The following is a 26585-nucleotide window of genomic DNA, read 5'->3' as shown; positions in this document are numbered from 1 at the left end:
CTGATTTGCCTGGAGCTGAAGGGTTCCTGGGACAAGGAATCTCCAGTGCTAAAACCAGGAAAGTCTTAGACAAACCAGGACTTGCTAGCTGGTCACCCTAGTTAAGACCAGACTGGACGGGAAGATCTGATATTAAAGGAGCAAAACTCCCAGCCTCCTCCACGCACACCCTGTGCCCATAGGACGAATCCATTCATTCAAGGGAGAGTTTCCTTCCTCCGCCAGCATCTCTGCCTGGTGCAGTCCCCATAGCTGCACATCTGCCGGGGGAATGTCTCCCCAGTCTGCTCCTGGAAAGGGCTTGCTGGAGGAGAAAATCCAGGGATTGGCCCAAAGGAAGCGAGGGAATCATTTCTGACCCCTTGGGGTTGAGACTTCTCTTCACAGGCAGCTGCTTCCCCAGGAGTGTATTAACCAGGGGAGGCTCAGGTCTTACCATTTCAGGTGACTTTAACCAAGTTCACACCAAATGGGATGAGACCATTTGCCCTGGATCTAAGTCTGGTCTCTGGGTCCCACTTTCTGAGCTGATCCTGAGGGTAGGGTCACTTCCAGGAGGCCAGGAACGATTGAGAACACATCATCTCTTTCAGAAGTTGTGGGACAGGGAGCAGGTGCAGGTGTGGTCCAGGAGGGCAGAGTGAGATTCAGCATCAAGTCAGTGTAGAGTGAGAGTGATGGAGGCCACGTGGCCAGCTTTGGGGCAGGCCCTGGGGGTTTCAAGGACCCATGCAGAGCTGCAAAATCGATACATCTCAAGCAAATTCCATTCAACAATATTCATGAGGGACATGCCATGTGTCAAGGCCTTCCAAGCTCTAGGTTCTGGTTGGTTTGGTGAAGCCAATGGAAGGGGACCTCCCAGTGTGTCTGGTGGGGGAAGGCAAGGTTAAACAGATGGATGGATCCAAGGCAAGGGAGAAGGGCTGAGGACCTGAGACTCGGGGCTTGCTGACCAGCAGCAGTAGCATCGCCTGGGAGCCTGTTAGAAACTTTCAAGTCCCGCCCCAGAAACCTACTAGAACCTGCATTTGAACCAGATCCCCGGGGGATTCTTGAACACATTTAAGTTTGAGCCTTATACCCCAGCACCTTCCCAGGGTCTCCTATAGAGGATCCCATCCCAAGATAGGGTCTAGGTCTAGACAGACCCTTTCTTGCCTGTCCCCAGGTTCTTTCCCAGACTTACTTGTTGCCACAAATGCTACCCCCAGTAGCCAGTCCATTTCTGAGTGCTGGGGGCGTTCGTGCAGTCATCCAGGGCCTGTGAAGGAAAAGGGCAGCCAGGGAGGGGAAGCAGCTGGGGCTAGCTGAGCAGGTGCACACCTGGGCAACTGGGCCAAACAAACAAGACCTGAGCTGCCCACGGGCTCCCAGCCAGGCTCTGCAAACTGCACAGGTGCGAGGCAGGGGGAAAGGCAGATGCCTCAGCCCCCACCCCCATCCTTTGTCAGAGAACAGCGAACCTTTTTCAAGTGTCTTGTTAGCAAACATCCCAATAGCACCCACGGCTGCCAGACTTCACGGCCATTTTTATTATTCTGTCTCAAGACTCTGCAGAAGTGGAGTGGGCTTTCTGTAATAGTTGCCCCGGCATCATGGGGCCATGACATTTGAACTTGGAGAGTAAGCAGGTGTTGAAGGGAGGGAGAAACAAGATCCAGGCCTCAGGGAATGTGCCGCCAATCAAGGAACCATGGCAGACGCAGGAACAGTAAAACTTCATTACTTTCCACTTGAGAGTTTTCCAGCAGGCATCACGGAAAGCTGGGCAAGCACTAGGCTAATAGGATTGCAGGGGGTGTGTTTAACCTACTTGCAAGAATGAACTATTGCCAGGCCCCTTAGAAGCTCCGTTTCTATGCAAACAATGGTTGTACAAATGAAAGGCTCTCTCATCTCTTCATTGAAGCGGAGCCTCAAAGGGCCAATTGCTACCTGAATCTTTTTCATTAGCCCAGAATGAGGTACTGTCTATATAAATGAAGACCTTTGCATGACAAAATGCTTTTTCAATCGGGTAGATTATAAAAGTTTGGTTCTGACAAGTCTTCTTCAGCAAATTCACTTGCTGAATTTTGGCAAAAGATGTGAGGCCACACACCCCTTTCTTCCCTCCATCCCTTCATCCTTCCCTCCCTTCCTCCTTTCTGGGTTTGGGGCCAGATCAAGGAGGGACCTACAGTCAGACTGAGTTTGGGCTTGATCCTCCAGTGTGTGGAAGCCACGGGAAGGTTTTAAATTGGGAAAGGACAGGCCAGATCCTCACTGTGAGAAGGTCACTCTGGCAGCAGGGTGGGGAGGGGACAAACTGGAGGGCCTCGGGCAGGGAGACGTGGCAAGAGTGAAGACAAAAATGGAGCAGTTCCAGACAGAGCAGAATCAGTAGAGTGGAGGGAAGGAACTGACCACTGTGTCACCTGTCTTGCCAGCTCCCATCCCCTGAAAGAAGATTAGAAGAAAAGAGGGTCAGAGGCAAAGGCCATGCACACTTTTCTCTTAGAGAAATCCCATAGCCCCCACCCTTCCTCCCCAACCTTTTTATCCACGTGGCCACACGATTCCCACAGGACTTGTTATCTGGGCTTGGAGCTCACCGCAGATGGAGAGGAGCATTTTAATAGTAGGAATAACGTAACATAGAATGAGCTGCTTCTCAAGGAAGCACCCCCAAGCAGAGTGTGCAAAGGGAAAAAGCCATAAAAAGTGGAGAAGTCCTGACTGTAGAAAACAATTGAGCAACGTCTTAATGTTAAAATAAGCCCAGCCGTGCCACTCCTTGGTATGAACCCAAGAGAGATGAAAGCATACGTTCATACGAAGACTTGTCCGCATATGTTCATAGCAGCTTTGTTTGTAATAGTCAAATAGCCCAAGCATCCATCAGCAGGTCAGTGGATAGATAGGAGGGGGTATATCCATGCAATGGGAGGCCACTCAACCTTAAAAAGGAATGAACTGTTGATAAAGGCAACAACATGAATGAATCTCAAATAACAGTGACGAGTGAAAGAAACCAAACAAAAAATAAGACATGCTCCATAGTTCAATTTATATGAAACCCTGAAAACGTGATCCTAGTGACAGAAAGTGAATCAGTGGTTGCCTGGCATTGGGGGCAGAATGAGGGGATTACAAAAGGACACAAGGAAACTTTTGGGGGCGATATGTTCATTATCTTGATTGTGGCAATGGTTTCAATGGTGTATACATATGGCAAAACCCATCGAACGTGTAAACTTTATGCACAGTTTATTGTTTGTCAATCAGACCTCAATAAAGCTGTCAACAAATTTTTTGGTTAAAGGCAAGGATCCCAGGAGACATAGTATAGGGGCAAACTAACCTAACACATTGCACTACCCCTAAGCCATGGCAGGATGAGATCGGTGCTTGTTATGATGACCTTGATCCAGGGTCAACTTAACTAATGTTCAGCTGATTTCTCCTAGGAAGGAGGAGGCATATATGTAGACTCAACTAAAAAAAAAAGACACCTTTATAGTGATGCCTGACGGTCCCCAACTTACGATAGTTCAACTTACAATGTTTCAACTTTACAATGGTGCAGAAGTGACATACATTCAGTAGAAACCGGGCTTCAGATTTTGAATTTTGGTCTTTTCCCGGGCTAGCCATACGCAGTACCAGACTCTCTTATGTTGCTGGGCAGGACAGCACGCTCCCAACCAGTCACAGGGTCACGAGTGTAAACAACCGATACATTTACAACCCTTCTGTACCCAGGTAACGATTCTGTTTTTCACTTTCAGTATAGTGTTCAACAAATTGCATGAGATATTCAACACTTTATTGTAAAATAGACTTTGTGTTAGATGATTTTACCCAACTATAGGCTAAGGGAAGTGTCTTGAGCACAGTTAAGGTAGGTGAGGCTAAGCTCTGATATTCAGTAGGTTAGGTGTATTAAATGCATTTTCGACTTAGGATATTCTTAATTTTCAACTGGTTTATCAGGATGTAACCTCATTGTAAATTGAGGAAGATCACTATTGTCCTGTCTTCTTCCATGTTATGTACTCAACACCTTAAACATGGTAGACGCTTAATAGTTTGTTTTAAAAATTTAATACATTAATGGTGCAGGGGGGAAAAAATCTGACAAGCGCCTACAGCATGCCAGGCTCTGCTCTAAGTGCATTTGCATGTCATTAATTTAGGTTTCAGGTCTCAGCAAAAGTCACTTACTGGATCATCTGATTTGCCAACAGTACAGGAAAAGTAACTCAGAGATCTGTTCCCTGTTTCATCCCAGCCCCACCCTCTGCTCCCAAGTCCACGATCTCCAGTCTGGGAGAATCTAGGACTCTTCCCAGTGGAAAGACAAAGTCAGGAAAGGAAAGATGATCAGAGGCTGTAGAGTTGTATCAGGTGTGGAGAATGTGAATGCAACTGGCTCAGCAAACTCCAGGCATCAGAATTAAGGGGCCCACTGGAAGCTGGAAGAAGGGAATTTAGGAAAATAAAAGACCATCCCGTTTCTCCCAGCAGGGAGGAAGCAGATGGCTCTCAAAACCTGGAGAGGTGGCAAGGCTCAAAACAGAAATATGCTCAAGAGCAGTGGAGGCAAATTCCGGTCCCAAGGAGCTCAAATTAATTTGCTGGGAAAGGAAGATCTGACTTACAGTGTGGGGGATGGCGGTGGGGTTCCAGAGACCTTTCACGGGCTCTGGCATCCATCAGGCTTGGTTTCGAATCACAGCACCCACCTACTCACTCTGTGACCTCCTCACATTCCTTCTTCTCTGGGTGCCTCAGTTTCCTCATCTATACAATGGGGATAATAATATTATTATTGCTATATAATACATACCAGAGCAGGTTTTATATACTGCATTGTAATAGGGTAGTGTCAAGGATCCAGGGAGACAGGGTAAAATGCTTAGCACAACGCCTCTCATTGTAAATCTCTATAAATACCAGCTCCTTCCAAAGTCTGTAATCCCACAAGGCAGATATTATAACACCCAGTTATCAGATGGAGAAACCGAAGCACAAAGAAGCCAAAGGGCCTTACCCAACCTCCGCAGCTAGTCAGGTGCAGAGCCCAGACCAGAGCCCAGGGCACCTAACTCCTGGCCCTGGTAGCTTCTGCCGCCCTCATTCATACAGTGAATATTCCCTGAGCACCTACCACGTGGCCAGGCTCGCCTTCAAGTAGCTCATATGCTTCTCTGGGAGGGAAGACAAAAAGGGTACCAATGTAGCATGATATGGATAGGAAGGTGCTCCCAGACAGACACAGCCCTGGGGAGGTGGAGAGGGACTCTGTCTGCACAGGGAGCGGCAGGCAGTCAGGGCAGCCTGCCTGGCAGAGGCAGCATCTGAATGTAAAGCCTTAGGACCGCTATGTATCTAGTGATTCTAGTCCATTGGCCTTTCAAGCCACACCATTTTGGGCTAAGCCCTTGAAGTATCCCACGTAATCTTCTCAATTATCTGATGGGGCGGGATCATAAATGGGGAAAGTGAGACTCAAATGCTAGGCTTTGAAAGATGGCTAGAGGCTTGCTGTGTAGATAAGAAAGGAAAAGTGGTCCAAGCAAAGGGAACAGCCTGGGCAAGGAGGCACAGAGGCAGGAGACAAATCCTTGGCATGTCTGTGTCTACCCCTTCCCCCACCCCCAAGGCTCAGCACAGGGCGTGGTACGCAGTAGGTGTAAATACTTGTGCTGAATATGGACGGCCTACAGTCCTGGCCCTGGGCCTTGTGAAGCCCCAGTGACCAGCTCTTGCCTGGCCTCACCTGAGCCACGGGGACAGCCAGTGGGGTCTCCGCTATCTCTGTGCCCAGCTTTTCAAAAACACAATTACTCGCCTGCCCTTCAGAACCACTGTCAGTGTTGGTAAACTCCAGCTGCTAAACTGCATTACGCTGAACTCGCCAGAAACCTTTGCCATTATTAATAGTTTATTGATTGCAGCCCATGGCTGATGAGAGCAGGACTCCTCACCCCCAGCCCCCTCGGGGCCCTGCTATCTGCGGAAGGCCTTCTAGCCAGCATGCAGATCAATGCCACTCAAATCTGGAGAAAGGGGGTCTCTGGGCCACTTAACCCACTTTAGAAGGATAACACTGAAGGCACAAGCTCAGATGAGGCGCTGAGAAGAGGCAAATTGGTCCAAATCAAAGCTGTGACTGGAAGCTCTTGGATCTGCAGACAAGAACCAGAATCTGCCTTGGGGTGGGGAATGGGACAGGGGGCTGCATGGCTTGCAGCAGAGGGAGGCTCACACCATAGCCTCCTGGAAGGTCTCACCATCCACCCATTTAGCAACTATTGATTGAGTACCAACCATGATGGCAAGCACTGTGCAAGGCCCTGGGATACACTGGTAAGCCAGCTGGATGCAGACCTTGCCTTCATGGATTTTACTGTGCATGGTGTGGGGGAGGAGGATATTCGTGAGTTACAAACATGTCATTAAGTTACAACGTAGACAAGAACTGCTCAGGAGAGGCATGCAGAGACCTGTTGTATCAGTTAGCTATGGATACATAACAAGCAGTCCCAAATGAGGATGGTTTAAAGCAATGTATTATAGCTCACGAGGTTGGGGTTGGCTAGGTTCAGTCCCGAGTGTGGCCTTGGCTGAACCAGCTGGGCCAAGTGGGGCCTCCCTCCACTTGCTCTCAGCCTCCATCAGAGGCTTGTTCTCAGGACAGAGGCAGAGGGAGAGAGAGAGAGAATTCTTTTGAAACTTGGAATTTGCACACCATCACTTTCACCACCACCTCGAAGCAAGTCACAAGGTCAAGAATGGGGGAATAGACTCCACTTCTAGGTGAGAGGAACTATAAAGGCACTTCGCAAGATACAGGGAGGCTGTTAATCCAGGCCATCAATGCAATCAATCTACCACAGACACCTAGTCCAGGTGGTCACTTTCTAAGTGACCTTTGTAACTTGAAGGATGTAGCCAGGGGAAGAAAATGCAATATTCTCAGGAAAACAGACTGCTGCAATCAAAAGTGCTGAATCAAAAAAGATACTTGGCTCAATTTACCTAGGACTGTCACCTATGAGGGATCCTGGATGGGATTCTGGAACAGAAAAAGGACATTAGTGGGAAAACTGGTGCAATTTGGATAAAGTCTGGAGTTGAGTTAATAGCAATGTATTAACTCTGGTTCTTAGTCTGACAACAGTACTGTGGTCTTGTAAGAGTTAACAACGGGGGAAATTGGGTGAGAGGTGTTTGGGGACTGTATTCTCTGTGCAGCTTTTCTGTAAATCTAAAATAATTTCATAATTAAAAGTTTCTTTTTGAAAAAAAGGAACTTGGGACATGGGAGGAATGGAAAGAATGCCATTGTCGCTGGAGGATGGGGGAGCTGGGATATGGCAGGAACCAACTGTGCTGAGCCTTGTTGGCCCAGATAAGGATTCTGGTCTTTATTCAAAGAGCAGAGAGAAGCTTTTGAAGGGCCTTAGGTAGGGGAGTACCATTGATCCCATTTGCATTTGAAAAGATCTGGGTTCTACCTTGGTGCACAGATCAGGAAGGAGATTAGCAGGGGCAGAGAAACCAGTTAACTATTCATCCCATATTCCAGGTGAGAAAAGATGTTGACAGTGGAGCTACAGGGGAGAGGATGGTTCAGGACATATTTAAGATGCAGAACATCCAGGACTTGGTCACTGACTGTGTTTGGGGAGTATAGAAATGGGAGATATCAAGGATGGTGCCCAAAGTGTGACTTGGACCTCTGGCGGAGAGCAGGACCATTCGTGGAGGAAGAAACATCCGAGGCTGTAGAAACAGTCCTAAGCAAAAAGCCGCCTCCTTCATAAAGCACCAATCCAGATGTCCCCTGAGCTGTCTTCTGTACCACCCGTGTTGTGTCACCCAAACGTATTGCTTGTGTTACTGTCACCTGAACACGAGTGTAGTGATTGCCTAAACACATCACCTGTGTCCCTAGCACAGAAATACATCTTCTGCGTACATCACCCTATGTGGCGGTTACCTGTGCATTTCCACCTGTGTGTCAACCGTGTCGTTATTATCTGTAGCTGCCAGCTCCATGTGTCCCTGGAGCCTGTTTCTTTACAGAGCTGTCACCTGAGCATGTCACCTGTACACCTGTCCCCTACGCAAGGCCTTTAAGAAAGTTGCCTCTATAACAGGCACCTATGAGTGTCACCTAAACATGTCACTCTAGGTGACTGTCATTCAGCAACCCTGCCCAGTAGAGAGGCTATTTTTTTTTCAGTCTAGCTGAGTCACAAACAAAGAAAATAGTTCCCAGAGGGGAGACAGTTCCATGCTGCTTCCGCTGTCATGGTGTTCTTTTCTTCTGAGATGGGAGGCAACATCTTCCCCACAAAGTTTCCCTGATGAAAAGCTCCCCGTTCTTTAAGTCCTTTTGTGACAGTCGGTAGACCAGATGTCAGACTCTGTGTATTCTATGGAAATGAAGGTGTTTGTTTATGCTAATGTGGGCTGGGCGATGGGAGGGAAGGAGGCTCTGTTAGATGGGCTGGCTTCCTCCATGAGACAAGGGGTTGGAGAGAGAGGCTGGGCGCCCAGGTGTGTGCGTGTGGGCACGGAGGGTGGGGGACATGGGGGACAGTGAGTCATAGGAAAAAGTAGCTGGAAGACAAAGATGGGGGTGGGGACAGCTGAAAGGAGAGGAGAGAGGAGGGACTTTGAGGTTAGATTGCTCAGTAGAAACAGATGGAAAGAGAGGCTTAGCTGATGGAGAGGGAGATGTGTTAGCTATGGGGGTGGGCGCGAAGAGCAGAATTGAAGGAACCCCCCTTCCTGGCGGCAGGGCTGGTACAGGCATCCAGGCATCCAGAGCCTGTGCTCTTAGCCAACGCCCTCTTCCTTCACCGGGTTTCTGATAGGACTGCTGGGCCAGTTTGATGGGTAGAGCACTATGCTTGGCATTTACTAGGGTTCCATGAACATGAGCTTCTTCCCCCCGGTTTCTGCTGTGGCGTGAGAACCTCCAAGACCCAAACACAGAGACCCCACTTTCTTTAAGTTGTGGCCAGAATAGGCTCCCCTTCGGCTGCATGATGAGGCCCAGAGAAGGCTGGAACTTGCTGGAGGACACACAGATTTCCCTGGTGCAGCAGCAACATAGCTTCTGAACTCCAGGTCAAGCCTCTTCCCCTTCAAAGTGTCCAGATCTCACTTACCAGGAATCCTCTCTCCCTCACGGGGCATCACAGGATCCACGAACAACAGGTAATGGTCCTGCGACCATTTTAATGTGACATTCCTGCTCACAGAGGTCTTGCAGTAACATCGTCACATTTAATCCTCACTGCAGTCCTGCAAAGCATCAGCCCCGTATTTTAGATAAGAAATGGAGGCTCAGAGACAGCATGGCTTACACAAGGTCACACAGCGTACCAACAGTGGGGGCAGGATTTGAACTTGGCTCTCTCTAACCCAATGTCAGAGAGGAGTGAGGAAAGAGCTTCCCCGGCGACACTTCCATGGGGAGAGAGAACAACAAACCAACTCATTTTATCGCGGTCTGACCCTGTAGACCCTGTAGAAGGATCTAGAACAGAAATCGTCAAACTACAGCCTGCAGCCTGTAAACCAAGAATTTTTTTACATTTTTAAATGGTTAGAAAAAAATGGAGAAACAGAATAAGATTTCATGGCACATGAAATTGTATGAATGCAAGATTTGATGATTATAAATAAAGTTTTATTGGAACACAGCCACGCTGGTTCACTTACTAAGGGTGGCTGCTTTTGCTCTACAAGAGCAGAGCTGAGTAGTTGTGACAGAGACTGTAAAAACAACAAAGCCTAAAATATTTACTCTTTATTTTTACTTTTTTTTTTTTTAAGATTTTTTTTATGTGGACCATTTTTAAAGTCTTTACTGAATTTGATACAATATTGCTTCTGGTTTTTTTGTTTTTTTTTTATGTTTTGGTTTTTTGGCCGCGAGGCATGTGGGATCTTAACTCCCCGACCAGGGGTCGAACCCACACCCCCTGCATTGGAAGGTGAAATCTTAACCACTGGACTGCCAGGGAAGTCCCAATATTTTACTCTTTAGAGGACATGTCTGGAAGAAGGTTTGAGGGAGCATCTCCTGTCCTCGTGGGTCGCCTCCTCTGAGAAGACCTCTTGACCACCTCGGGCAGAACCAGCTGCTACCCGCTCACTCTACGCATGGATAAGCTCACCCTTTCCCATGGGATTTGGTTTTTTTTTAATGAAATATAGTTGATTTACAATGTTGTGTTAGCTTCAGGTGTACAGCAAAGTGATTCAGTTTTATATATATATATCTATATATATTTATATATAGATATTCTTTTTCAGATTCTTTTCCCTTTTAGGTTATTACAAGATATTGAATATAGTTTCCTGTGCTATACAGTAGGTCCTTGTTGGTAATCTATTTTATATATAGAAGTGTATATATGTTAATCCCAAACTCCTAATTTATCCCTCCCCCCACCTTTCCTCTTGGGTAACCATAAATTTGTTTTCTGTGTGAGTCTATTTCTGTTTTGTAAATAAGTTCATTTGTGTATCATTTTTTAGATTCCACATATAAGCAATACCATATGATATTTGACTTCGTCTTACTTCACTTAGTGTGATAATCTCTAGGTCCATCCATTTTGCTGCAAATGGCATTATTTCTTTTTTATGGCTGAGTAATATTCCAGTGTGTGTGTGTGTGTGTGTGTGTGTGTGTGTGTGTATATATATACCAGATTTTCTTTTTTTTTTTTTAACATCTTTATTGGAGTATAATTGCTTTACAATGGTGTGTTAGTTTCTGCTTTATAACAAAGTGAATCAGCTATACCTATACATATATCCCCATATCTCTTCCCTCTTGCGTCTCCCTCCCTCCCACCCTCCCTATCCCACCCCTCTAGGTGGTCACAAAACACCGAGCTGATCTCCCTGTGCTATGCGGCTGCTTCCCACTAGCTATCTATTTTACATTTGGTAGTGTATATATGTCCATGCCACTCTCTCATTTTGTCCCAGCTTACCCTTCCCCCTCCCCGTATCCTCAAGTCCATTCTCTAGTAGGTCTGTGTCTTTATTCCCGTCTTGCCCCTAGGTTCTTCATGACCAATTTTTTTTTTTTTTTTAGATTCCATATATATGTGTTAGCATACGGTATTTGTTTTTCTCTTTCTGACTTACCTCACTCTGTATGACAGACTCTAGGTCCATCCATCTCACTACAAATAACTCAATTTCGTTTCTTTTTATGGCTGAGTAATATTCCATTGTATATATGTGCCACATCTTCTTTATCCATTCATCTGTTGATGGACATTTAGGCTGCTTCCATGTCTTGGCTATTAAGAATAGTGCTGCTATGAACATTGGGGTGCCTGTATGTTTTTGAATTATATTTTTCTCTGGATATATGCCCAGGGCTGTGTTTGCTGGATCATATGGCAACTCTATTTTTACTTTTTTAAGGAACCTCCATCCTGTTCTCCATAGTCCCATGGGATTTGGGGCATTGATCAGCTTCCCTGCCTCCTTGTCCGTTGGGATGGGGGGCGGTCCTTGGAGACAAGAATTTTACTGTGTTTATTTTCAAGTCTCCAGGGCCATGCATAAAGTGATAGCATGGCAGTGTGGAGAGAGGAATTCAGATTCCCATCCTGGCTCTTAATAGCCATATTGGGGGGGGGGCAATTACATCCCCTCTGGAGTCTCAGTTTCCATGTTTATGAAATGGGAAGAGCGATTCCTGTGGGGGGGCAGCTGTGAGGAATGAGTGAGCTGATGGACTAGGTGACAGTTTTGAGCCTGAACCACATGACAGGCGCCTCAGTCCATGTCATCCTCAGGGGCCCCTGGGAGTGGGCACGTCACCATCCCTGGTTCAGCAGCTGAAAGGAGCACAGATTTTACTCTAGTTGAACACACAGCCCACACCTTCATCCTCTGAAGCATCGGGCACAGGGCCTGGCATACAGTCGGTGTTCCATAAATGTTTCTTCTCCGCCCAGCACAGCATGTGAGCATTGGATGGTGGGTCTGGGAGCGTTGCTGAGAGAAGGCTGGATGGTGGGGCTTTGGGGTTGGTGTACTGCGGTGCTGTGACTGCCAGCCCCAGACAATGGACCCTCATCCTGCTCCTCTGCCTCCCCGCAGGCTGCCCGAGGTCCGCATCTCTGACAACGGTCCTTACGAGTGCCACGTGGGCATCTACGACCGTGCTACGAGGGAGAAGGTGGTCCTGGCATCAGGCAACATCTTCCTCAACGTCATGGGTGAGTGCAGGGCTCTTGGCACTGGCGTCACTGTGTGCGTGCATGTGTGCCTGTGTGTGTGTGTGTGTGTGTGTGTGTGTGCGCGCGCGCGCGCACACATACCCACGCACACAGAGGGGCTGTCCCGGGAACCACCTGCCAAAATGCCTGCTGTGCTGGCAGTGGACCCTCTTCTCTCCCACCCTTGCCCTCGAGGCCAGCAGGCCAGCCATGCTGAGGTGTGACCGGTGTGGCCTCTCAGGAACCCCTTCTCCTACCGGCACTGACACCCGGACCTGAGGAAGGCAGGGCTGTGCCTCATCCCTGCAGCCTCATGGACCAGGCACTTTGAAGGGGCTCCAACATGTTGATTGGAATGGATGAGGGGCACTGAGACTTCCCGAGGGGCGGCAGCCTGCCGCAGCCTCTGGGCCTCAGTTTCCCCTTCTGTAAGATGGGGGTGGGATGCAGGCCTAGTGGATCACTCATGGATCTCCTAGCCCCAGGCTCTGCGACCTGGTAAGAAAATACTGAGTTGTGTTGGGCACCTTTCCCAGGTGAAAGCCAGGAGCCACGTTCATGGAAACACCTGTAGCAAAGTGCAATGGAGGTGGGCACTCCCCCCGGGGGAGGACAATCCAGGAGCCTCCAGGGTTGGGGGGGGGGGATTGAGACAACATCTCAGTGATGATGCATACCTACTGCAGAGAGAACGTTCCCTCCCTGTGCCTCCCAAGCCTTTTCCAGGACATTGAAGCACCAGGGGACAAGTTAGAAAGCGCGCTGGACTGGACGTCAGGGTTCCTGGGTTCCCACCCTGTGTCTGTGCCTCCACTTCTACATCTGTAAAATGGGGATAAGAATACTAGTGCCTGTCTCTGGCTGGCTGTGTCCCCTACCCAGCTCCGGTTTCCCCGCTTGTAAAACAAAGCCTTTCTCCACGTGGTCTCAGAAGCCCCTTCCAGCGCTGACGTTCTTGCCGGGCACAATCTTGGGTTCTGGGTCAGCTCTGCTGCCAGGATTCTAGGCACTTGGCCTTGACTCCAGACTCTGTGTTCCCTGATTTTCTTATCAAATGATATTTATCAGGGAAACAAAGCTTGCCATACTCGGGCAGTCAATGAAAGCATAAAGGCCTCGTGGAAGCCACTGCTTCTGGGGAAATGGAAAACCTCCAAAGGCCCAACCTCCAGAGGGACATTGAATCCTGTAGCAGCAGCACGCGGTGTGTTCTGGCTTCATGGGGGACAGGTCATGGCCAGGAGGTGGCAGTGCCAGGAAAACCTCCCCTCTTGCAGTCGCCCGCCCACAGAACGGCTTCTGTAATACTTGGACAAGGAGTGTTCTTGGTACCCAGCCCGAGGCTGGTCACACCAGGGAGGCCGGTGCAGATGAAACTCGGTTTGCTCCATCAAGGGGCTCCCAGTCTGATGAGGGATGTGTACTCAATTGTTTATTCATCAGATATTTATTGAGTACCTACCACGTGCCAGGAAATGGCCATATACTTTCAATAGAAAACATCTTTGTCCTTGGGAGTTTGCATCCAGTGCGTGAGACAAGCATAAAACACATGTGTAGATGGGTAAGTGAGGTGATTATGGAGAGTGATAAATACTGGGAAGAAAATCACGCAGGGTAATGGGGTCAAGAGTGACTACGGGGAGGTGGCAGCCAGTTTAGGGAGGGGGCTCAGGGAAGGCCCCTGGAGGCCACGGGGTTAAGTGCTTTCCAGACCTTATGTCATTTAGTCCTCACAGTCAACCCAAGAGGAGGTACTAGTACTATTATCCCTATTTTGCAGACATAGATATAGAGGCACAGAGAAAGCAAGCAACTTGCTTGAAGTCACACAGCAAGGATCACAAAACCTTCCTGTGAGATCAGGCTGCTTAGTGTTGAGGACAGAACCCAGGTGTCTTGACTCCTGGGCCAGCTATGTTGCACTGACGGAGGCAGTGTGGACGGTCCAGCTGAGGCTTTGCTCTCTGGTGCCTGTGAGCAAGGCCGGAGTCCTCAGAGCCACCTCGGCTACGAGGCTCATGCCCCTCACCCATTCACCAAAGGCTCCTGAGCAGGTGACTATCCCTCTGTGGCCTCGGTTTCCTCATCCGTACAATGAGGTGGTAGAACCAGATAACCCTAAACCTCCTCTGCTAGTTCCAACTGAGGCACAAAGAGGTCTCGTGGGACCAGCCCGGCTTGCACAGCTGGCCTGACACTCCCAGCTGAAGAAGGTCGTGTGCTCCCGGTAGGCTCCGGGGAGCAAGGGACTTTTTGTACTTCTGGGCTCCTCCCAGAGGGAGGTGGCAGTCAATCCAGGGATGGGGCAGACAGCTCCCGGGATCCCACTTACTGAGCAGGAGGCTGAGGCTACCAGGAGGGACCAGAGAGGGGCAGGGCCAGGGGTTTCACCCTCACCCGCCCCCGTGCCCCCAGGAAGGCTCTGACCCCTAGAAGTTCAGTGCATCGCTGGGTGGGACTCTCCCTGGAATAGCAACCCCCCCATCTCAGTCAATCCTCTGACTGTCCCCAGTGCTCAGAGGTCACCATGCTTGTCACTGGTCCCTACAGCCTAGCTGATGGGTCAAGTCCACCGGTGCTTGCCACGCGGGCAGGACCTGATGCCTTGCCCCACCACGGCACGTGCCTGACAGTGTGTGAGCTTCCAGCTTCATGCACATTTTCCGACAGAATCCTGGCGACAGCCTGTGAGCTGGGAGATGTTTTAATGCCCGTTATATGAGGGGAAATGACTTGTCTAGGGTCATAACAGCCATCTGAGGCCAAAGCTCATGGTCCAAACCAGTGGTTCACAAACTTGAATGAGCATCAGGATAGCCTGGAGGGCTTGTGAAGATACAGATTGCTGGGTCCCACCCCCAAAGCTCCTAATTCAGCAGATCTGGAGCGGGGCCCAGGAATCTGCATTTCTCACAAGTTCCCAGATGATGCTGATGCTACAGGTGCCAGGACCACACTTTGAGAACCACTGGTCTAAACCACTGGTCTAAACCTCTAAGTCTTCAAAAAATACTAATTCTGTATATATCTCTATTGATATCTATATCAATACATGCATCAACAGCTGTATCTATACTCTTATCTATATGCGAATGTATTTCTCCTTCCTCCTTATGATTCTCACCTCACCCCAGACACAGGAGAATGCCCCATCTGCATACAAGTTAAGGACACGCAGGTTTGGAGCTGAGTCCCAGATCCACCGTGCAACCTTGGATTCATTAGCTTCCCTGGGCCTCTGTCTCCCCATCTGTAAAATAGGGGTAAGGATGCCTCCTTCCTAGGATGATGGTGAGGTTTAAATTAGAAAAGGTTTGCAAAACACCTAGCCCAGCACGAGGCAGCCAAGAGGTTCAGTAGGTCAGATTTTACTGTCTTTATTAACATTGTCTCCGGCCTGCCTGCTCTTGGGCACGGCTGTGGCTGCCTCTTTCTTGCTCCTGGTTTTAGCCCTGGCACAGAGAAGTCCCATCCACCATTCCTGACTCCAGGGAGCTTTAAGCCAGTCTGAGAAATGAATGCTCACAGCTTTGTGCCCACTGGCTCCTTGGAAATGGGGTCCAGTCCTGCCCTGTGTCTGGGTGTCAGGGTGGCCGGCCTCTGTGTGACCATCCGCCTGTAGGTCTGCCTATCCAGGCGTCACATGTCCAGGGGAGGGGCCAGGATACATCCCAAGTTTGAAAATGACAGCCACACCTCAGTCTTGGCCAGTTTGTGACAGTTCCACGGTGCTTTCCGTAGAGCATTTCGCCTGATCCTCACCACGGCCCCTCAGGGGCAGGATAACCATTATCCCCAGTTCCCAGATGAGAAGACTGAGGCTCAGGGAAAGGAAAGGATTGGCTCTGGGCCCCGCAGGGCTGTGGCTGTCCCTGTCCCAGAGCAGCGTGGCTTCTGAGGCCTACCAAGGTCCGGACTGGTGAGGGGAGGGCTGGGAGAGACGGTGGGGCTGAGTGTAAGGCAGTTTCCCGTGTAGTATCTCCCATAACCCCATGCCCATAACCCCATGGGCGGCCACGTCAGCCCATGAGGCCGAAACTGCACTGTGCGCACTGCATAGACCCAGGCACAGAGAAGGAAGTGGCTTACTTAGCCAAGGTTGGGAGGATTAAATGAGATGATCCATAGCACAGAATGTTCTGAGCCCACGCACAGTTTGAGTGACCCATAAATAGTATCTCTCTACAAACTACTATATATAAAAAGAGATGAAAAACAAGGTCCTACTGTATAGCACAGGGAACTATATTCAATATCCTGTAATAAACCAAATGGAAAAGAATGAAAAAGAATATGTATATATGTATAACCAAATCACTTTGCTGTACAGCAGAAATTAACACAACATTGTAAATCAGGGAATTCCCTGGCTGTCCAGTGATGGATTAGGACTCCGCGCTTTCACTGCCCAGGGCCTGGGTTCAGTCCCTGTTCAGGGAACTGAGAGCCCACAAGCCGTGCAACACAGCCAAAATAATAACAATAATAATAATAATAATAATTTTAAAAAATAAATAAATCTCTAAAAAACCATTGAAAATCAACTATACTTCAAAATAAATAAATGAATAATAATATCTCTCACAACAAATAGTGATCGTGTCCGTTAAAAATCAGGCAGAATTAGAAAGGTTTAAAAATTGCCCCCCTCCCCCTTCCTCCCCCATGACTGTCTCCTTTAAATATATTTCAAGGCAGGTTTCAAAAATTAAAGTCAACTCATTGTTTTGGCCTGTCTGTGGCATTGCGTAGAAAGACCCTTTCTTGTCACACACACGCACACAGAGACCTTCCCTCCAGGTAAGTGGAGGTCATTGAAAGCTGGGGTCTCCTTTGGGCCTAAGCCCTTAGGTCTCCTAAGGCACCCTAAGGGCTGTGCAAGGAACAGTGGGGCAAGACGGCCCCTGTCCAATTTGGGGGTCAAAGGGAAACTTCCCAGGACAGTGGGGAGAGGGCAGCCGAGAGGGTGGGCAGCGCCCAGGCCCCCACCTACATCAAAAGCACAGAGCAGGTCCGCCGGAGAACGGGGCACCGCAGCCCGCTCTCACCAAGCCTGCATCCATCCAGAACATTCTAACGCGCTGTTTCCAGAGGCCTCTGGGTGGAGATCAAAATGCGAGCGCAGCTGTAATTTCACGCCTATAACATCCCCGCTACGTGGTGGGGAAAGACATTTGGGAGCCCCATGGTGACACCCAGGGTTCGTGCTGCACAGTCATTAAAATGTTTTTATCCGAGCAGCAGATACATTGTAAGCGACTTTGAAAGTTGCGTGCTGGGCCCCGGGAATGCACTGTGCACAGTGACAGAAGGCTCTCGGAGGCTCTTCTTGGGGGTGTAGGTTATGCGGGGGAGCGTGTTCAGGCTGGGACATTACAATCAATTAAATGTTGAGAGGCCCAGACACTCCCACCTGCTGAAGCCGAAAGAGGCTGCTCTTCTGGTTTCACCGCAAGACCAAGGCACAGGGTTTCTCGGCCACCCTCGCCGTGCAGAGTTGCCACTGAGGGGGCCTTTATCCCAGAGCTAATAATCAAGGTCACTAGCCATCAAGCACGGCTATCTGCCCAGCCCTGTGTGCTGAGTATTCAATCCATGGTTCATCACGTGACCCTCAGGAGCACCTCCCGAAGTAGGCATTGTCACCCCCATTTTACAGATGAGGAAACGGAGGCTCTGAGAGTGTAAGGGGCTCACCCACATGAGTGCCAGAGCTGAGGCTCCCAGCAGGTCTGCCTGAGAACAGAGCTGGTGTTCCTAACAGCATCTCTGAGCTCCCAAGGGGAAACATCCCAACCTTTGGCACAAAAGCTGTTAGTGACACAAATGTCAAGCAAGCATGAGGGGGAGGGGGGGAGCAGTGCAGAGTAGAGAGAGTGGGGACCTTGGGGAGACTGAGCCCCAACTGGGAGCACTTGGCACTCAAAACTCAGATGGCCAGTGGGGCTGTTGTCCCTCTAGGGGGCTGGCAGGAGTCTGGGGGGAGGAAGAGCACGTCCATCAGTGCCCCCCACTTCTCCATTCCTGTGCCCCAGTCCCCGTGAGTGGTTCCCCCATCCGCGCCTACCCAGCGCCCCCTCACTGCTTAGACGCTCTGAACGGAGCACTGAACTTGGAGTCCAGCCGACCTGGGTCCCAATCCAGGTCAGTGCCCACGTGTGACATGGACAGTCCAGTATTGAACTTTCCTGTCTGGTGAAAACAATATCAGAATGTCTTTTTGGCTGAAATATATTAGAAGGTGACTTGGCTGTCCATACACACGGGCATTCTAAATCTCATTTATTCATTCATTTTTCATTCATTCATTTATTTACCAAATATTTATGGAGCACCTGGTACATTCAGGTGCTGTCGTATGTATCGGAACTCAGCTGCGGCAATCGGACAGACAAAATTCCAAGTCCTCAAGGAACGGTCAGTGCAGGAAGGGAGGCAGACATGAACAAGTAGACAGCTGGGACCTGTGACATGTCAGAAGGCAGTCAAGCAAAGCAGAGGGAAGTGGGGCTATTGTAAACAAGGTGGACAGCAAGGCCTCTCTAAGAAGGTGATGCTCAAAGAAGGTGAGGCCCGAGCCATGTGGGTTTCATGCCTTCATGCAACCAATTCAACGGCTACTTACTTATTCATCATCTCCCCCGTGCCAAGCAGAGCTCTAGGTGCTGAGGACACGTCCCATTGAGGGAGGTAGCTCATGGTACAGATGCAGAAGCAAGGTTTGTAGACTGTGCTGCATCCCCAGGGCCGCCCATAACACGTGATCATAATCTGGGGGCTTAAAGCGAAAGGAATGTATTCTCTCGCAGTTCTGGAGGCTAGAAGTCCAAAATCAAGGTGTCGGCAGGGCTATACTCCCTCTGACAGCTCTAGAGAAGGGTCCTTCCTTGCCTCTTCCAGCTTCTGGTGGTTGCCAGCAATTCTCAGCATCCTTGACTTGTAAATGCATCATTCCCATCTCTGCCTCCATCCTCACCTGGCGTTCTCCCTCTGTGCGTCTGTGCCCCTGTGTCCCAATTTCCCTCTCCTTGTAAGGACACAAGACAATGGATGAGGGCCCACCCTAATCCATTATGACCTCATTTTAACTTTACATCTGCAAAGACCCTATTTCCAAATAAGGTCCCATTCACAGGGTAAGGACTGCAACATATCTTTTGGGGGGACACAATTAAACCCACAACAGTAACTGACCCAGGAGGGAGCAGGGCAGATTCACTGTCTGATTCCAAAGCCCATACTCTTGGCTCCCAACCACAAGAGTCACTCTTCATTGTGTGTTTGCTCACCTGCCAGGCATCGTGCTAAGCTTTTCATAAGTTAACTTATAGAACAGTCACGACAGCTCTGGAAGGCAGGTACCGCCACTTCCCTTTTGACAGATGAAGAATCTGAGAGGTTACATCACTTACCCGGGCCACCCGGCCACCTAGTGCCAGAGCAGGGGTAAATGCATCCTATACGCTTAACCACTCCACTCTACTAGAGGTCACAGAGTATTAAGCATTAATAAAATGTTCTATCTTGGGATCCCTGTGTCTCTTCTGGAGGCCTCCAAGTGAGGTTGGCAGATAAAGGTAGAACTTTGCAACCCGAGGCCACAATGGCACCAAACCACACTTTATGTTTTTCTAAACCTGAGGTCAGGGGACACGGAGAACAGTTGTTAATAAACTTTGCATAGCTTGTCTTTTTTTTTTCAGTGTGTTTTACTGAATTTTTATTAAGTGCATCTGGTGCTTTTTTTCCTCCTTGTTTTTGTTTAAATTGATTTTTATTGCGATAGAATTCACATAACATGTAATTCACTCATTTAAAGTACACGATTCAGTGGTTTTCTGGCCTGGCCTCGTGGAAATGGGCTCAGCCTCTGTCACCCCCCAGCCTGCCTGTAGCTCTCACCAGCCCCAGAGCGAGTTTCTTCTAATGGAATAAAATAGAGTGTAGAAATAAACCCTTACATTGATAGTCAACTGATTCTCGACAAGGATGCCAAGACAATTCCATGAGGAAAGAAGTCTGTTCCAAAAAGTGGTGCTGGGACAACCAGATAGCCACGTGCAAATGATAAAGGTAGACTTTCCCTCACACCATGTACAAAACTTAACTCGAAATCCATCATCAACCTAAATATAAGAGTTAAAACTATAAAACTCTTAGAAGAAACACACAGGAGAAAATTGTGATTGTGATTCCATTGGTCTCTCTATCTCCAGTGTGAGTTGGTTGTTCCCCTGCTGTGTGACTTTGGGCCACAAATTCATGGGAAGTTCTCCCGTGGCCAGTTCCTGGACCTTTCCCATTAGAAGAAACTCACCCTGGGGCTGGTGAGGGCTAAAAGCGTTCCTGGCAGGGTGATGAAGGCTGAGCCCACTTCCTTGAGGCCAGGCCAGAATCTAGGATTTCTGGAGAGTTCTGAAGCTCTGCTTTCTAAGACCAGATTCTTTTATTTTTTAAAGGTTATACTCCATTGATAGTTATTGTAAAATATTGGCTATATTCCCCATGTTGTACAATGTATCCTTGTAGCTTATTTCTTCTTTTCTTAAAAAATTTTTATTTTGTATTGGGGTATAGTTGATTTGCAATGTTGTGTTAGTCTCAGGTATACAGCAAAGTGATTCAGTTTTACATATATGTATATCTATTCTTTTTCAAATTCTCTTCCCATTTAGGTTATTACAGAATATTGAGTAGAGTTCCTATGCTATACAGTAGGTCCTTGTTGATTATCTATTTTATATATAGTAGTGTGTATATGTTAATCCCAACCTCCCAATTTATCCCTCCCCCTACCCCTTATAGCTTATTTTATACCCAATAGTTTGTACCTCTTACTCCCCTACACCTATCTTGCCCGTCTCCCCATAGGTAACCACCAGTTTGTTCTCTATATCTGTGAGTCTGCTTCTTTTTTGTTATATTCACTAGTTAGTTGTATTTTTCAGATTCCACATATAAGCGATATCATACAGTATTTGTCTTTCTCTGACTTATTTCACTTAGCATAATACCCTCCAAGTCCATCCATGTTGCTGCAAACGGCAAAGTTTCATTCTTTTTAGCAGCTGAGTAGTATTCCATTGTATATATATATATATACATATATATGTATATATATATATGTATATATATATATATATATATATGTATATATATATATATATATATATGTATATATATGTATGTATACACCACATCTTCTTCATCCATTCACCTGTTGATGGACACTTAGCTTGCTTCCATATCTTGGCAATTATAAATAAAGCTGCTATGAACATTGGGGTGCATGTATCTTTTTGAATTTCTGTTTTGGGTTTTTTCAGATACATACCCAGGAGTGGAATTGCTGGGTTCTATGGTAGTTCTCTTTTTAGTTTTGTGTAAATGGGTACAGCCACAGTGGAAAACAGTAAGACCAGGTTCTGGAACTCCAGTCTCTGAACTCCCAGCCCAGTGCTCCTCTCTAAAAGCAGAGCACATTCCCAGGACCAGTAATTGGAGTGTTGAGGACGTCTCTTGACTTGGGCAGGAGAAATGTCTCCGGCTCCAAGTAGGACGGGGAGATGTGAGGGCTGAGGGCAGACCCTGCATCCCTCAAAGACCTGCTGCTTCTCCCCAGGCCTGAGCAGAGCAGGAGAAGCCCAGCCCTGCCTCTCTGTAGGATGCCAGTGGGAAAGTGGGTTTCAGTTGGTAGAATTCAAAGCCTGCCTGTGGGGCAGGACAGCGGTGGGGGCCCGCGAGGCTGTCTGCAGGACCAGTGCACAGCTGGTGTAAATGGTGGTCCAGGGAGCAGGTTAGTCATTGGAGGGAGATGGCTGGTCTGAGAATCCCTGGGGGTCCCCAGGCAGGGTAGCTGGGAGGCAAGATTCAGAGCCGCCACTGTAGCCCAGGACGCCTGCTGGGTGAGAAATGATCAACTCATTCCCTTGTCTTGGAGCAGGAGAGGATGATCCACCTGCTGGGCTTGAACCGGCCCCAGGCGATTGCAGTGGCCACAGGCAAGGAGGCAAGGGCGGGTTGGGATCCTGGCCAGAGCTGCAGAGGAGTCCTGGGGCGCTGAGGGGAAGAGGGTGCAAACCCAAATCTCCACCTCTCACCGCAGAAGCCCCCAGGGTCCTGAAGACCAGACCTGGGCCTTTTGTCCCCCAGGCAAACATCTGGGTACCTCCAAGCCCTCTCCCCTCTCCCATCACCCTTCCCACCCACCCTGGGTGAGTGACAGTAAATGCCCGTGGTCCTCCAAACTGGGAACAGACAGCTGGGTAACCCCCAGTTGAAGAACTACACCTCTGTTCAGTAGGTGGACTAGAAACAGCATTTACTTCCTTAGAGAATCGATGGGTGTTTAAGGGTATAGGCCTTGGATTCAGCCGTGAATTTGAAACCCAGCTCTGCAACTACGAGTAATAAAAGCAGGAAATGCTTACTGAGCATTCACTACACACTAGGCACGGCCCTGCTTTACACCTGTTAACACATTTAATTGTCAGAGCAGACCTCTCAGGTAGGGTCTTCCGTTACTTTCCCCGTTTTACAGGTGTGAAAATGGAGAGGTTAAAAATGTCACCTGAGGGCCCAGGTCCAGCAAGGCTAGAAATGGGATTCAAACCCAGGCAGGCTGGCTCCAGAAGCAGTGGTTAGAGGCCTAACCACTACGCTACACTGACAGGCTATTTAATCTCCTTGAACCTCAGTTTTCCCATCTGCTAAATGGGGGCTGCAGTAGCATCTCCCCTGTTGAGGCATGAAATGTAAAGGTTTATGTCCCAAGCTCATATTGGGCACTCATGAAAAGAGTAGTAGTTCTTACTTCTCACCCATTTTGCCCTAACCTTCACCCTGGAAATGTCAGTAGGGCCAGGGAATAGGGTCAGAGTTGCAGGAAGTGACATCAGCCCAGTGGGAGCCTTATAAGCCAGGCAGTGACAACTGTGGCCTCTTACCCTGGGCCCTGGTGGAGGAGATCAGGGAGGGACCGACCCAGCAGCCCTGAGTCCAATCCCATCCCTCCACAGTCTTACTGTGACTTATCCTCTCCCAGCCTCAGTTTCCTCAACTAGAAACTGGGGGTAATGAAGGTTCCTACTTCATAGGGCTGTTGTGGGAACTAAAGAAGATCGTGCTCAGCCTGGCCTGCTGGCAGGTTCTGAAGGCAGGGAGGGCAGTTAGGAGGGGAGAGATGGCAAGAGCCAGCCCAGGGTTCAGTCAGGAGAGGCTGATCGTGTGAGGCGTTTCCAGACAGAAGCCACAGGGCATGGGGACCAACTGGAAAGACGGGGGCAGATGTGGAGGACATGGCAGGACCTGGCACAGGTTGGAGATGTTCCCCTGGGAAGGTACCAGTGAAACCACGTGACTTCACTCAGCAGGCGGCGACCGCAGAAAATGGGCCGCTGGAGTGAAGAGGCCAGGGCTACAGTCCTCAGGACCCCTGCAGACCTCCTCCCCACGAGTCTGAGCTTCTAGACGGGCATGAGGGGCCGGAGGCAGCTGGCTGGGCTTGGCTGCCAGAGGCGGGGCTGGAGCCCAGAGGACTGAGGCCAGAGTGGCCAGGGTCTTCCAGAATGGACATAAAGCCTGTTCGGAGACTGAACACTGCTGTCTTGAGTGCCTGGACCTGGCCGGGGACCTGGAGGAAAGATACTCGCTCTGCCCACCTGCCTGCCCAAGGGCCCTCAGCCAGCTGAGGTCACTGGCTGAGAGCTCATTCAGAGAGGGGCCAAACAGTTGGGTTTGGGGCTCAGGGGAGCTCTTTGCAGCTAACTGGGTCATCTATCAAGGACGGTCACTTCCCAGCTTCAGCCTCAAAGGCCAGAGCCTGCTGACCGCCTCCTGGACAGGCTTCTAGAATCCTCTGTCCCTGCCTCTCTGAATACAGCCCCGCAAAGGAGGAGTGGCCTTGACTGCAGCCCACTGTGTGCTCAGCGACAGGCCCAGCACAGTCCATTAGCTCACTAGTCCTCCCTCTCGTCTACCCACTCCTCGGCAGGCCCTATGCTGCCTCAGTTACGGGGACAAACTACAGACGGCTCAGAGAGGGCAGAGAACTTGCCTGATGTCCCACAGCAGTGAGTAGGCTGGGCTTTGAGCTCAGGTCTGCTGAAAGCCAGAGCCCCCAATTTTTCCCCTACACAAGGCTGCCAGAAACACGGAGGGACATGGCTCCTCTCTGAGTGTGGGCAGCCATTTGGGCCTCGGCCAGACACCAAGGCTCCTCTCAGTAGGGACAGCATGGAATATTTGGGCTGCACTGTCAGCTGCTCCTCCTAGCTGTCTGGAAAGTCAGCAAGATCAGTGTCCCCATTTTACAGCAGAGAAAACTGAGTCTGCTAATAAAGGGAAGCCTAGAATAGGAATCTGAATGTTCTCTGATTACCACTCTCCCTCCATGGGGACCTGAGTTCCTGAGCTGGGGATGGAAACAGGGCCTTTGAAGCACATCCACACAACGGGCTTGATCTGGAAAGCTGTGTAACCCCTCTGACCCGTGATCATGGCTGGAAGGTGCAGTGCTTAGTCAAGCAGCATATGCACTGTTTTGTGCATCTTTTCCCTGGGGCCACAGAGCTGACGTCACCAGCTCTTCTCTGAGGGAAACAGACAGACCATTTGCTTATTCATTCATCACACTTACAAGTCCTCGTTTCAACTAATATTTATAAGCCCCTGTTATGTGCCTGCCATGGGGGAAGGACCAAGAGAGATCCATCTTAATATTAGTGGTGAATTTTCTAGTTACAGGGGGCCAACCGCTGCTCTAAGCACTTTAAATGTATTAATCAATTTACTCCTCACAACCCTAGGAGGTAGGTACTCACTCATTTTAATAAATGAAGAAACTGAGGCCCAGAGAGGTTAAGTAATTCACCCAAGGTCACACAGCGAGTGAGTGGCAGAGCTTGTTTTCAAACCCAGACTGCCTGGCTAAGGAGCCACTTTACAGCCTCTCATGGAATGGCCTGTCATGCCCTCCTGAGCTGAGCTAGAAATTCATCTGCTCCCTGGAATTGTCCAAGCAGGTGGCTACAGTCCCTCAAGGCTCTCACCAACTCCCTGAACATTCTGTATCTCACAGACCAGGGCTCGCCTCTCGTTCCAGGGTTGCCTCTCTCCACCTACTATCCACCCATCTCAGCTCCAGCCTCCCGACCCCACCAGAGCGGGCCTGCAGGTGCATTGTTAAACCGTGACAAGTGTTAGGTCCATGCGATGCTTTATCCTTTCCACCACTGGGAGCTGGATTTAGTGTCTCTGGCAGAAGGTAAACTTCCCCTCCCTGGGACAGGCCCCTTAATTACAAGGGATATGTGGCCGCCGAAACTGTCGTGCCTCAGGCCCAGTGATTTAAGGAACGGGCACAAGGCTAAAGTTACAGGTGTTAACAGAGCTGTATCAGGAGCTGGGAGAGCAGGGATGGGGCAGCTGTGGGAGGTGGTGAGCCGGTCCCTGGAAGAGCGTCTGCTGCCTATAGCCACTCCTGTGGAAAGGGAAGTAATCCCACCGCCTCATGTACAGAAGGGGAAACGGACCAGGACCACGCTCCAAGTGTAGTTGGTGTTGGGGTCAGCACTGCTGTCTCTGCTGCCAGCCTGCAGTGAGCCCTGGACTCAGTCTCCCCATCTGTACACAAGGAGGCAGGATTACCTTGCTCACTGCCTAGGAGTGATAATCTTCATAACAGATAATCTTAATAACAAAAGCTAACACTGACAGAGTGCTTGTTATGTGCCAGGCATGGTACTAAGTTCTTTATGAGTGTTCTCTTGTTTAATTCTCAGCTGGTGAGAGAGTGATCATGGTTATTCCCATTTTACAGAAGAGGAAACTGAGGCTCAGAGAGATGAAGCAACTGGCCCAAGATTGCATGGCTAACAAGTGACCAAATGGAGATTCTCAGCCCCTCTCTCTGAATCCAGACCCTGACCTGTATGCTCCGGGGATAATGAGAGGGATATAAGACCCAGTGTCTGCCCTGAAGGAGTCCCTGAATGATGGGGAGACAAAGAAGGGCACAGGTTTCTAGAATTCCAGCAGATGGAAAATAAGAACGATGGGGGAGGACTAAGGTGCAAGGTGAGGGATGTGGGAGCTCCCAGGACGGAGGCTGTCCCCCAGGGGCTGGCATCAGGAAGGCTTCATGGAGGAGGTGGCGTAGAGCTGGGCTGAGTAGGCTGGGGCAGACAGGACAGGAGGCATTTCAGGCAGAAGGAGCCCTGTAAGCAGCGGTGTGGGAACAGGAAAGCATGGCAAGCAGAGAGCACTCCTGTGTGGCGGGACCCCAAGGCACAGGAAGGAGTAGGTAGTAAGAAACGATAATAA

The 26585-nt window shown here is 49.3% G+C and overlaps 1 protein-coding gene across 1 annotated transcript in view; it reads left to right on the top strand.

Moving 5' to 3' along the window:
- Positions 1 to 26585, top strand: part of IGSF21 (immunoglobin superfamily member 21) — a 240094-nt gene that overhangs the window by 187791 nt on the left and 25718 nt on the right. Inside the window, exon 4 of the mRNA XM_061187058.1 lies at positions 12142 to 12260. Within this exon, the coding sequence (XP_061043041.1) occupies positions 12142 to 12260 (119 nt within the window). The remainder of the gene's footprint in view (positions 1 to 12141; positions 12261 to 26585) is intronic.

This window comes from Eubalaena glacialis, chromosome 3 (genome assembly GCF_028564815.1).
Source record: "Eubalaena glacialis isolate mEubGla1 chromosome 3, mEubGla1.1.hap2.+ XY, whole genome shotgun sequence".
NCBI lineage: Eukaryota > Metazoa > Chordata > Mammalia > Artiodactyla > Balaenidae > Eubalaena > Eubalaena glacialis.
The sequence above is the reverse complement of the archived record's forward strand: the minus strand, read 5'-3'. Positions and strand labels throughout refer to the sequence as shown.